Raw genomic sequence first — 13,668 nt, 5'->3', positions numbered from 1 at the left:
GTTTTACTATGAAAACTTCATTTCTTTATTCTTTTTGTTGATTTCATATAGGCATTGATGGCTGTGCATGTCGGTTCTAATTTAATCCCAAGGAGATGTAAATGCTTAGTACTCTAACCTGAAAAGTTACTTAAATCATTGAGGACTGAATAATGAAAGGGTAGTTCAGATTAATTGTCAGATTTGGCAAACCAGTAAGGATTCCATTTTCTAGTTCTCTCCCAGCATAATTATCCATTACATCTTCCAAAAAATAACTCTCATATAGGTAGAGACTTCATTGATCACAATCTAAGTTTTCTCCTTTTTGTCAGGTGCCATCGGAGAGTGGACACGCCCATGAAACTGAAGGCAAGGATGAAGTCATTACGGAAGTTGTAAGGTTAGTGTGCAGTTTGAAATTGCAGTGTTATTTTATCCCTACTTTTTCAATTTTCTTTTATCTTCAAGCAAATATTTACTCCTAAACATTCTGGTTTTATCGAAGTGTAGCTGGTAATTTTTCACAATTTGAATGACTTTGTGTGGATTAAATCAGTATGTATATGTAATTTGGAGGTGTCATCATCATTAATGGTATGTACTAGTTTATGAGGAACAATATATGTGGGAGAAATTGTGAATTTCCCCATTTCTATTATGTATCCAATCTCAAGTCATACAGGTCCCATATGAAAGATACTACCAGAGCTAATTTTCAACTTCTTGTAGAAGGTAGGGAAAATTTTTTTAGAATTTTTCTTACATCTTACATCTTAAATTGGCTGACCTCAAAGTTTACCTGGCCTAGGATGCTTCATATTGTTTTTTAGCCCGGCTCTTTTAGGTTGCAGTCAGTTACAACCTTCAGTTTTTTATGTTTTTGTTGACAGGTCTCTAGGAGAAGGTGGGAGTACTGAAGAAAAATACAAACTTCTTGAAGATCAGTACAACAGTTTGCAGAGAGATTTCACCTCTTTCCAAACTCAGGTCAGGTTGAAAGAAGACAATAAAGATCATTCAAACAAGAATGAAGAGCTAGCCCTCCTCAACCTGGAAATCAGTGCTAAGATTGACGAACTGAATGCAAAGAATGACATCCTTAACAGCAAGAACGATGAACTCATATCCATAGTGGAAGATCTTAGGAGTCAGAATAGTGGTTTAATGGCACAAAATGATGAGCTCACTTCCGAAAATGAGATGCTCTTGAAACAGGCAAATTCACTCAGTGAAGAGAATGAAGGTCTCAAGATGATGCAACAGGAGCTCAGTGATACTGTGGATGCTTTGTCTAAGAGGCTCGAAGATCTGATATCTGGGAATAAGGAGTTGGTAGCTAGAAATGCAGACCTTGTCCTTGAAAATGAGAAGGCCTTGGCCGAAAAAGAAAGTGCTATTTTGGCGCTGAAAGAGGTGAAACCTTTCAAGGTTGAGGCAGAAGTAAACGACTTGAAGGAAATGCTGGATTTGGCGGAGCAGGAGAAAATTACTCTTAAAGATGAGTGTCAGACTTTATCACAAACCCTTGAAGAACTAAAGGCAGAATATGAATCTCTGCATGAAGAAAAGATCAAGGTTTCAGAGTGCATGCATGAATTATCAGGTAGAATGGACTCCTTAATTGCTGAGAATGTTGCCTTGTTGAATGAAGTAAAAACATTGAAAGAATTCCATGGAGCACAGGAAGAGCTGTGTCAGTCTTTGGATACAAGTCATGAAATTCAGAAATTAGACTGTGACTCCTTAACTAGGGAAAAGATGGAACCTGCCCAACAAATCCAAAATCTATCTTCTGAAACAGAAGCTGTGGTTGAGTTGGAAAGAGTGAAAAAGGAGAACGCAGTTCTAGATGAAAGATGTCAGGTATTGGATGCAATGCAGGAGAAACACAAAAGAGAGTATGAATCCTTGGTGCAGGAAAAGATGAGACTCTTGGGGGACATACAAGAAAAGGTCACAGAGATTTGCCTTCATGTAACTGAGAAAGAGGAGCTTTTAAAACGGATAAAAAATGTTGAGAAGGAGAATGAAGCTCTTAAAGAGAGAGAAGTTGCCTTAAGCCAAGCCCGTGATAAACTTGAGTCAGAATGTGAAATGTTAATCACAGAGAAAACAGAAGTTTTAAAGGATTTAGATGAATGCTTAAAAAATGCACAAAGACTTTCTTCTACAAATGAAAAAGACTTGATTGAGATAAACAAAATAAAAGAAGAAAATGGAATTCTTGAAGAGAAAAATCAGTCTTTAAATGCAAGATGTGAAGAACTTCAGGTGGACTATAACTTGGTTGTTATTGAAAAAACTGAACTCTTAAATAAAATGGAAGACAACGTCAAGAGCATGAAAAGTGTTCTAACTGAGAAAGAAGAGCTTTTGGATAAGGTTCAGAAAGGTAGGGAACAAAATGAAGCCTTGGAAGAGAAGTTTTGTATTTTGAATGAATCTTGTGAAAAGCTGAAAGTGGATTATGCATCATTGGTTATTGAGAAAGCAGATCTTGTCAAAGATATTCAACTTCAGAAAGAGGAGACTAAGGCTCTTTCAGCAGAGAGGAACAACCTTGTGGTTGAGCTAAATAAAGCTCAGTTGTTGAAAGTTGACTTAGAATCACAAAAATCAGCCATTGAAAAGGAGAGAGATTCTCAAAAGTCAGCCTTTGAAACAGAGAGAGCTTGCATCCTTGCTGAGAAACTGGAATTTTCCTTAAAAAATAAGGAACTTCTTGAGGAAGTGAATAAACTCATTACAGAGAAAGATGCTTTGAAAGCTGAGTTGAACAAAGTGCTGCTGGACCTGGAGGCTTTGAAAACAAATGGCAGTGAAATAAAGATTCAGTTGAAGAAGGAAACCGAGAGCTGTGAGGCCTTAAGGAAGTCACTGACTAAGAAAGACGAAGAAATCTCCAGGCTCACTGATCAAATTAAAAACTTGAAAGGTGAGCTTAAGTTGGTTGATCAAGACTTGGTGGTGTCCAGGGAAAACCTCACAAACAAGCTCTCGGAAATCAACAGTATGATGATAGAGAAAAATGAGTTGCAGAAAGACCTGTCATCTGCCAAGAAATCTGTAACAGAGTTGGAAAAATCTATACTTAACAAGGAGAAAAAAATTGAAGAATTGGGGAAACTCTTTAAAGAAAATAGAGTGGATTTAGACTCGCTCCGTGCAAAGTTATATAGTCACAGGAACTATGGAGTAAAGAAGGAGGAGGAATTGAAGGAAGTGATTAATCAAAAGGAGGTCCTGGAATCTGAAGTTGGAGAACTGAAGAATAAGTTAGCAGTCAGTAAAGAGGAATTTGAAGTAGACATAGCTAATCTAAAGAAGGAAGTTGATTACTGGATGTCATTTTCCACTAACAAGAAAAGTGCAGTTTTGCAGGGTTGTAAGGCACTGGAAACTGTGAAAAAGTGCAGCGAAACTGAAGGTGTGACTTCAAATTCTGGTTCAAAAGTGCAGCCTTTACAGATTAAGACCGTAAGGATGACAGAGAAAGATTGTCAGCCACAGAGTACTGGTGCCTCAGTGAGTCGACAGGAATTGCAGATGACCAATGTCACACCTAAGGCCCTACAGTCACGTTCAAGAAGAGCTTCTTTTGAAAGGCCTCAGCTGGAGAGTATGAAGGTTCGAAAATCTCCAAGACTTCATTCGCCACTTCTACGTTTTGACTCCAAGGAGTTGGGAGGGAAAGTTGTTGCATCAGGAAAATTGACGCCAGTTTCCTCCAAGAGAGACAGTCAAGTTGTTACTTCACGAAAATCACCTCGTATGCAGTCTGCCACAAGTACGTCTGAAGAAGGCGTCTCTTCAAAGAAACACAGTATGTTTATTCTGTATTTTATGTGCAAGTGAAATAGATTCGAGTACAGTTATATATTGCTGGCAGTATGATATAATTGGGAATCTATCAAGTATTTGAATATTTTCAATTGTTTACAGTAATGATTTTTGTGTACTTGAAATACTCTGCAAGAATGCTTCATTTTCAAGCGGCATCTTGCCATATGTTGAGGTAATCTTACATATAATTTTTTGTGCATTGAAGGAAGAAGAGAGAATTTTCCTTAAAGTGATGAATGGTTAACTTTTTGTCTTCCATACAGAACTCTCTGACATAAGTGGGTCCAAGGCTCAGAGTGAAAAGCGCCAGTGCATGATGCCTTCTAACATAAACAGACCAGAGGTAAGGATGTACAGTACTTTTTATTTCCTTTGCAGGTTGGTGTGCAGTTCCTCATAAAAATAATACCTCTCCCTCCTTAGTATGGTGCTATTTTATTTTAATACCAATTCTCAATAAGAATAGCAGTTTCGCATGGAATGTGAGACTCTTAGCTCAGTCTTCAAGAGAGAAAGAGAGGACTTTAGTTATATATAGTATTTTGGTTTTTAGATTCTTATGTCTCCCAACAAATGTGTGGGCTGTCTTAATATTTGGCTAATTTTAGCAAGATTCTGGTTGTTAGTCATGGTGTGATTTCATCTCCATGAATTAAAAACTCTTAATCATGGTATGCCCATCTATGTGAATTATCAAAGGTTGATGATTCTTCTGGATGTTAAATAACTCCTCTGATCTATGGGCTCTTCTGATAGGTCTTCTCAGTTAGTGCTGAGGACGCCTTTATACTCTTTGCTGATTGGGTATCTCTTTTGAGTTTGTTATTGTAATGTGTTTACTTGCCTTGCTGCTGTTTTATTCTAAGAAATGTGATGCATTGGGACTTCAGTGCATTTCGGCCATCTTGGCTTTGAAACCTGATCATATGTCTATAAAATTTTTGTCCTTTAAACTAATTAATATTCTTTATTTTTTATAGGTAACTGTTCCTCTCAAGTCACTTGATACAAACAGCCCCAAAGTGAGCAACACAAGGCATGCCCGAAGACCAGCTCTTGGTGCGTCCCTTCCTAAAGCGACGAAGAACCCTGATGAATGCAAGACACAGTAGTGCCATCTACCCAGTATATGCACTGCTACAATATAGTTGTAGTTTGCAGTGAATCTTGACCTTAATGTCTGTATTAGCTTCAGTGACACGGGAGTTGAGATATTTACAGTATATTTTTAGGTTTGTGTGATACCTTCCCTGATTTTGTAGGTGCACATTTTCCTTGGAATGAAAATCTCACATCCTTAGGCAAATGAGGTACTTACAAATTTCCTGAGCCCATGAAGGCTGTTAAAGTAAAACTGCCGATTTGATCAATTTAGGGAGAATTTTCAGTTTTGCTCATATGTGAATCTAATGTAATACTATATACATTTGTAGTGTTTTAGATACTAGGATGAAGATTCACTTGTCATACAAATGTATGTTATACTTGATGATAGATGCGCCTTATGAATTCTTTCCAGTTTGGTCTAGATTCTAGTAAAAAATTCAAAGAATGAGAGGCCAACATATTGGAAGAATAACAAGTTAATTATGTCATAGGGTATCAGTGGAAGTTATTCTGTTTTTATAAGACTGGCTACAGATGTTATTTTTTCAGGCAGGGACTAAAAAATGTCTACATTTTAGTCCTCTGGCTGATATCTAGTACCTCTGTAAAGACCTGTTCAAGAATAAAGGTCTTAACTTTACTTTTTAGTTATGAAAACTACATATTTTTCTATTTATTTTTTGTTTACTTTCTTTATTCAGTACCCAGTACTGCAAGTACCTTGTAGTAGTGCTATTACTTGCTGTAAGTTGCACTCTAAACTAGAAGAAAATTATTATTTTTCTTAATCAACTATTGCTGTCTTGAAGTAATTCTGTTTCTTGTGTAAATAATTTCAATTAATTTAGTAATAAAAGAAAAAACCACCCAAACCTCTTGAATATCATTGTACCTCTGTATAAAATTATATGAAAGTTTTCTATTTCATATAAAAAAAAATTTTTAGACAGTTTATTTTAACTAGGAAGAGGGTACATGATAGTTTTCTCGATGCTTTTGAGGGAGATCAAGTATAATACAGTATTTTTGGGATCTGTCACATATGCTTTCATAATTGCAGAATACCATGGAAATATGGTTGTAAACATTGAACAGTTTGTAATACAGCAGCTGTTTTGTAAGTAGGAACAGGACAGATATCCCAGAATTTGAATCATGTAATTGAAACTATCACTGTACAGTATTATAGTTAGATACTGAGCAGCATGAAGTCTGGGCCATGCATAGAAGTCAATAAATAACTCGGGTTGTTTTAGACAAACAAATATGAACTGCCCAGTTTTACCTGCTATTTGTTTATTTTATCGTTTTACTACTAGTTAAATGTTTTATTTTTACTGATTTACCCTTACTTTCAAAAGTAAGTGACTATAATATGAGAGGGGATTAAGACAGTGAGTCCCAACAGTAAGGTGTTATGTACAGGCAGTCTTCTGGAACAGAACTCATTTGTAAGTAGGTTCATGTCTGTACCCTTATTCTGCATTGATGAAAAGGGGCTAAAGATGAGAGAGGTGGACTCAGCTGAACAACAGTAAGTCAGGCAAGAGACCTGCTTTGCCTCTCTGATCAAATTGTCGGCGAGAAAAGTATTAGAAAATTGAGTGATGACTCATTGAAATATTGTTGTGACTGGTTCATGTTATGTTGAAGTATATTTTCAAGTTGTTTTATAATATTGCTATATTGTACAATTAGTTAATTATGTTCACAAAGAGATCAGTAATGAGAGATTACTAAAGACTTAGTGGCAAAGGAAATTACATGCAAAAAATAAATACACTGTTACAAGAAAAGAGGGTCATGAGGAGAATACAGTACATGTATAGTAAATTATGTATACTGTAGTTGGAAATAGTAAATACATGAATAGAATTATTACGTTGGTCCCGATACTGAATAACCACTGGTTCCATGCAACGTAAAAACCATACAAACAAACAATAAACCAAAATGCATCATTGCAATTGCTGCCATTCCATATAAGGGCTTAGTAGTGTCAGTGCATTTTATGGTTCTTGAGTCCCTAGTAGCACTCGGTTTTAAGCATTTTACTTTTAACTTGGTCCCTGCTTCCTTTCTTGTATCATACTATCCAACCTCTCTTTAACTTAGCTCATTGTATGTCTTTATTTTCTGGATATCTTTTGTGCAACCACTCAAACTCTTCACACTCCCCTAACCGCTGAATGGCTAAAGGTGCCCCATGTTATCTCTAGAAGACCGAGGAACTATGATAAGATGCAGACGAAATCCGTTTTATCTTTCTTTTACTTCTATCTTGGTTTTTCTGAGGCTGTCACCTGTAATGGGACTTACTGCATGAAAGCTAAATGAAAACGGAGATACCGTATATGTAACTTTTTTTAGGTAAGGGCCAGTGACATCAGTGCTCCTTGTGCAGTGCACTGCAGGCATTACTGAAGATTTGTAATACCATAACAATTTGGAAAGTCTTACCATGTGTGTAATGTAAGCTTTGATGACATTTTGTGTGGTAAAGCTATGCAATGACTTGTCATTGCCTGGGTATTTAAACTGCTACCCTTAATAATATGTTTGCGATGGGATTATTATTATTAAATAGTTTAACCAGAGTATTGAGGTAATGTTTAGCATTTACAGGGCTGGACCCGAGAGGAAAGATATTAAAATGTATAGGAGTAACTGAATCCTACCTTAGAAAAGTTTGCCTCAAAGGGTGACAAACCCTCATCCCATATTTAGCTTTGTCAGTAATGTATTGCATAGGACCTAACCTCCCAGGTGTATGGCTACTTTAGGCTGTAAAAATATGTCTGGGGGAAGTAGGGAAACCTTCAATTGTCTAGCATTCGTTTGTAGGAGAAATTAGGTTTTCTTGCCATTTCATAAATTGGAAGCGTTGAAATGTGGATCCCTTCCCATGTAGGTTATGTGAAAGGTGAACATGATGGTTGACCATGCAGTTATCATTTAGCATCACCAAGGGCCATCGCCTTCAATAAGGGCTGACTTAGTCGAATTGTAAATTGGTTAACAACAAGCTAAAAAAAAAAAAAAAAAAAAAAAGTCAACCAACGTACCAAAACGGCACAGCGGGAACAATTCTATCTCTTCAAGAGGAAGTAAAAAAACTACCAGATATGTCAGGTTTTGATAACAGATCAAGAAAATAACTACTAAGAACAAACCGTTTCGGCTTAACTTTGTAGAGCTGATCTTAAAAATTGATGGGAATCTTGCAAGAGGTCTTAGAACTTTATATCAAGTGTATTTTTTGTGGATAAACCGTTGAATATGTAATATCTAACATTGAGAATTACAAAACTGAAAATATAAGCATTTGTCTCCCTCATGTAACGTTGAGCAACGACGAGGCATCGTTATGCTTTGTATTGTGCACACAATACTTACAAGCTTCTTTTAAAAAATTTATTTTGTATTATTATTATTATTATTATTATTATTATTATTATTATTATTATTATTATTATTATTATTGACCTGATGGTGAAGGTTATGGGTCGAGACAGTGCCTTTACAACGGCGCCTCTTAATCTTAAGAGTTATTTTTAATTGTTGAGCTCTTTCATTTTTTTCTCTCTCTTTTTCCCACATCATATAAGGTTTCTTTTCTTATTTCATTATGATCTGTAAATAGAAATTTTCCCAACGATATAACTTTCATTCTCTTCATAATTGCTTTAATGCGTTCTTCTCTGTAAGTAAAACAATATAAAGGGAAATGAAATATATCTTCTTCTGTATTAACACAAAAAGGACAACAGGTGTTCCCATTCTGGTGTCATTTTGTTATATTTGAATGTAGTGAGTTGGTTTTGGCTCTAAAGAAAAGTATCGAACCAAAAGTGTTGTCATAAATTTCTTCATCTTTTATTTCTCTTTTCCACATTTTATATATATTTACGGTCACTTTATTTTCAAAGTTTTCTTTCTACTTCACTGTGTCCCAGATTCTTGCATTGTCCTTTATTTCTGTTTTGGACATTCCCTCCAATTTTCTTAAATTGATTTTAATTCCATGCATGTATACAGTGGGGCTCAAATCTCATGCGACATGATTTTTTTTTTTTGTATCGTCCAGATTCTCAGACTCAACGTGACGTGCCAAGTAGTGTTAAACGTTTTTTTTTTTTTTCCTAATGTTATAGATGTCGACAAGTTTGCGAATTCACAGCTAGCCCTATTTTCCTTATGGTTATATATTTATGATCCCTTTTATGCATTTGTATGATTCGTAATCTGTGTGATTTGAACTGATTTTTTTGTTACGTTGCTTAGTTCAAAGTGCGGTGTGATAAGGTTAGCGGTGCCATCAATGAAAGCGCACTTAACATGCTCCTCGGACTGGTCAACATAACTAGTACGTCTGCAGCATTATGACAGTAGACCTAATAAGCTCAACAGTCATGACAACATTTTCAAAGTAGGAATATGAATTACAACCAGTTTTCTTTGAATGTTGAAGTTTATGCTGTGTTTGAGCTCCCTGTATGTTGCAAAATGTTTCATAGGCCTAAAGAAATAATATATGCCTTCTGAGATTTAGCCTAATCTGTTACTATTGAATTTATTTGTAGAGGTTATTTGACCTGTTATTTGACGAATACGATAGAATATGAATTACAACCAATTTTCTTTGAATGTTGAAGTTTTAGACTGCGTTTAAGGCCGGCCACACACGTGCAGTTTTAACTGACAGTTATAACTGTTCAGTTATAACTCAACTGCACGTGTGTGGGTATCTCAGTTGCTCATTTCGTCAGTTCAACAAAACTGCACAGTTAAACTGAGACAAATGCAATGTTCCCTATTTTTAACTGAAAGGAGTAACTGAACTGAGCGTGAGTGGGGGGATTCGTAACTGTACAGTTCTCAACTTCTCATTTCTACAGGTGGTAGCGGTGAGTGCAGTTTGTTGAGATAGCACGTAAACAAAGCGAAAGCAACTTTTGGTACAGTTTCAGTCATGCGCAAATAATTGAGAAAATCAATTGGTTCTTCACTTAATCCCTTTAATAATTTTATATCAGAACATTGACTTCGCCTCAGTAACCACTTTTTGCACCACTCTTTACGCTTTTTAGTTTTCTTTTTTCTATTTGTTTGTAGCATTACAAAGAATACACCGAGAGCGGCAAGATCGTACTTCTCGCAATCCATGGTAAAAACTGAAGGATTGAACTGCGTGTGTGTGTGTGCATTTCTTTTTCAACTGATGTCAGTTTAAACTGTGTCAGTTAAGCCGGCCATACACGTGCAGTTTTAACTGACAGTTATGACTGTCCAGTTATAACTGACACAGTTTAAACTGACGTCAGTTATAAATGAAATGCACACACACACTCAGTTCAATCCCTCAGTTTTTACCATGGATTCCGAGAAGTACGATCTTGCCGCTCTCGGTGTACTCTTTGTAATGCTACAAACAAATAGAAAAAATAAAACTAAAAAGCGTAAACAATGGTGCAAAAAGTGGTTACTGAGGCGAAATCAATGTTCTGTTATTAAATTATTAAAGGAATTAAATGAAGAACCAATTGATTTTCTCAATTATTTGCGCATGACTGAAATAGTGTACCAAAAGTTGCTTTCGCTTTGTTTACGTGCTATCTCAACAAACTGCACTCACCGCTACCACCTGTAGAAATGAGAAGTTGAGAACTGTACAGTTACGAATCCCCCCCACACACGCTCAGTTCAGTTACTCCTTTCAGTTAAAAATATGGAACATTGCATTTGTCTCAGTTTAACTGTACAGTTTTGTTGAACTGACGAAATGAGCAACTGAGATACCCACACACGTGCAGTTTTAACTGTCAGTTATAACTGAACAGTTATAACTGTCAGTTAAAACTGCACGTGTGTGCCGGTCTTATAACTGGACAGTCATAACTGTCAGTTAAAACTGCACGTGTATGGCCGGCTTAAGCTGGCTGTATGTTGCAAAATGATTTATAGGCCTAAAAGGTATTCTAAGTCTTCTGAAACGTAATCTGTTACTAATGTTTTTATTTGCAAAGATCACCTGTTCTTTGATTTTGATTATATGGAGAAGATGGCTATCAATCGAAATATCATAAGTATTAACTATCAAAACGTATGGAACACTTGTTTTTCAACTGGTTTAAAATATTATTTTCTTAAAATTCCTTCTGCTCGCTTTTGGTGTATAATTTATTCTTTTATAAGGTAACTTGAAGTGCAAGAATGTGTAGATAACCTCATTTGCTTTCTGGCCAGAAATTGTTAATAAAGAGATGCGACTGTTAAGTGTAAAGTAAAGAAGTCTAACACCTAGGCCTAGGAACGATATCTTGGCTTTGACAAAAGAATACTTGCATATGCGAATATTTGCAAGTATGCCATCATTTTTTAAATATTTAAGAATTATAACAAATAATTATGTATGTCATAATATTCTTCTAAAACATTTAAAGTAAATGTATTCAAGATAATTTCACTGTCGCTAGTCAGTGCAGACCTACTTATGTTACACTGGGTGGTTGTTGTTGCACCGACACTAATGATCCATCACACACGCTCCCTTCACACGTTGATATCGGTGGGCGCATTCTACTTTTGTATATACATTTTTACATTTTTTTCAGCAGTGAGGTGTAAAAGCAGTCAAATAAGACTAGTGAAAATTTTATGCTTCCTTTTGAAACATTGTTAATGCAATGACAATTTTTTTCGTTTTTTTTTATTTAACATTTGAGCTGATGCTTGATGATAACTTCATTTTGGTCAAATGCTTCAGCGATGTGTGAACGAAAGTTTTGAAAATGTTTCGTAAGAGATTTTTCTGAAATTTGCTACACATGACATTTTCTTACAATTTTGAAATATATGACAGATTTCACTCTTATGAAGCATATTATGACCTTATTGTATTGAATAATCGCGTTTCCGCATTTAAATAATAATTAGATATAGAGCATGTTAGGTTGCCAGATAGTGAATTTTGAACGAAATCCTATGGAAACATGTCGCATGAGATTTGAGCATCACTGTACTTTTCCACTGTTTTCCACCATTTTCTTTCTTTTTCTTGCATATCTATAATTATTTTCTTCAATAACTCTTTCTGTCCATTTATAGTATTATTTACATAACTTAGCTTTCCACTTATAATTCTGCTTGTCATGGAAGATGCTCCTATCTCCCCCCTTAATGTGGCTACTACTGTACTTCTACAAGCTTCTGATATTTTTCTATAAACCCCATTCTCTATTCTTTGCAATTTTTTTATTTCTGTATCTGTTAAATTAACTACATTGGTTCCATATAAGATTGATGGCAGAGCTATATTTTTCCAGAATGTTTTACATATAAGCACTGGAATAGGTTAGGTTGGCTAACTTCTGTGCTTTGTCCATCATTTCCTTTTTCTGTAGCTTAAACAGATTTCTAGTATCGTTTACCTTAATTCCTAAATATGTTACATTCTCCCTCGCTTTTATATCTCAATCTCTTCTGGTTTTTCCTTCATATTGAAAATAATGATGCTGCTTTTCTCTTTATTTATTTCTAGCCCACATTTGTTTCCTTTATAAATTAAAATTTTATATTTTTCCTTGCATCTTCTATATTTCCTGCTAATACGAACCCATCGTCAGCGAAGAAAAGTGTCCCTATCTGTGCTAATTCGTTTTCGAATCCTGTCCCCTCCTCCTCCATTTTCCTAATTATTGAATATGTCATCAATTTGAAAAGTGATGTAGAACCTGTGCACCCTTGCCTAATTCCACTGATAATTTCCATTTCATGTTCAACTCCCTCCCCTAGGTCTATTAGTGTGCTACCCCCTTCGTATATGTTAGCTACTGGCTCTATGATTTTTTAATGTATTTTGAACTGTTTCATGACTTCGATCATAACTTCTCTTTTTACCGAGTCAAAGGCTTTACTTTAATCGATAGCTATTACTATTAAAGGTTTTCTATTCCTATAACTCTCTTCTACACAATATTGTAGTGTAAGGATATTATCTTCAATCCTACTCCCTCCTGTGAATCCTGCTTGGCATTCGTGATTTTCTTCATTCATTCTGAGGTGTGCTTCAGTTTCGTCTTTTATCGGCATCATGAATACTTTGTATGATATATTTAATACAGCTATTGGCCTTAGATCCTTAGCCCTTGGTTTCCTTTTCTTTTCGATCCTTTTCGTTCTCGATTTCTTCCAAGAATCAGGCTTTTCTTTGATTTCTAGCTCCTTGTTGTAGCATCTAACCAATACTTCTATACAGGTTTTGCTCTTCATTAATGCAATGCAAAGCTCTGGTTTGATTGCATCTGGGCCTTCAGCTTTTTTTGCTTTGAGCTTACTTAGGCACGCTATGACTTTTTCCTCGGTTATCAGAGGTTCCTGTATTGGTATTATCTTCCTTTTGTATTCCATCAATAGGTCCATGTGTTCTCTTAGTACCTTTGGGAATCTATAGTCTCCAATTCTTTTGAAATCATCTACTTCTGCCATTTCATTCTCATATTCCATCCTTTTCTCTTCATTCCAGATTTCCTTTATTTTATTTCTCACTTAGCTTGCTTCCCTGATCATTATATAAATGTATCACTTCTTTTCTTGTTTTTGCCTATTTCTTAACTTTCCAATATTTTCCCAGAGCTCTTTATTTTTGTTTGTTCTTATTTCTTCTGTTATTTTCTTTTCATAAATTGTTATTTCTTCTTTTATTAATAGCTGCACTTCTTTTTTTTTTTGCATATA

General features: G+C 35.5%; 1 protein-coding gene across 1 annotated transcript in view; it reads left to right on the top strand.

Moving 5' to 3' along the window:
* Positions 1-5,804, top strand: part of LOC135198634 (uncharacterized) — a 102,120-nt gene extending 96,316 nt beyond the window's left edge. Inside the window, exons 19-22 of the mRNA XM_064226407.1 lie at positions 315-382; positions 873-3,805; positions 4,089-4,168; positions 4,806-5,804. Coding sequence (XP_064082477.1) covers positions 315-382; positions 873-3,805; positions 4,089-4,168; positions 4,806-4,937 — 3,213 coding nt within the window. The 3' untranslated portion in view covers positions 4,938-5,804. The remainder of the gene's footprint in view (positions 1-314; positions 383-872; positions 3,806-4,088; positions 4,169-4,805) is intronic.
* Positions 5,805-13,668: the final 7,864 nt, after the last annotated feature.

This window comes from Macrobrachium nipponense, chromosome 22, assembly GCF_015104395.2.
Source record: "Macrobrachium nipponense isolate FS-2020 chromosome 22, ASM1510439v2, whole genome shotgun sequence".
NCBI lineage: Eukaryota > Metazoa > Arthropoda > Malacostraca > Decapoda > Palaemonidae > Macrobrachium > Macrobrachium nipponense.
The sequence above is the reverse complement of the archived record's forward strand: the minus strand, read 5'-3'. Positions and strand labels throughout refer to the sequence as shown.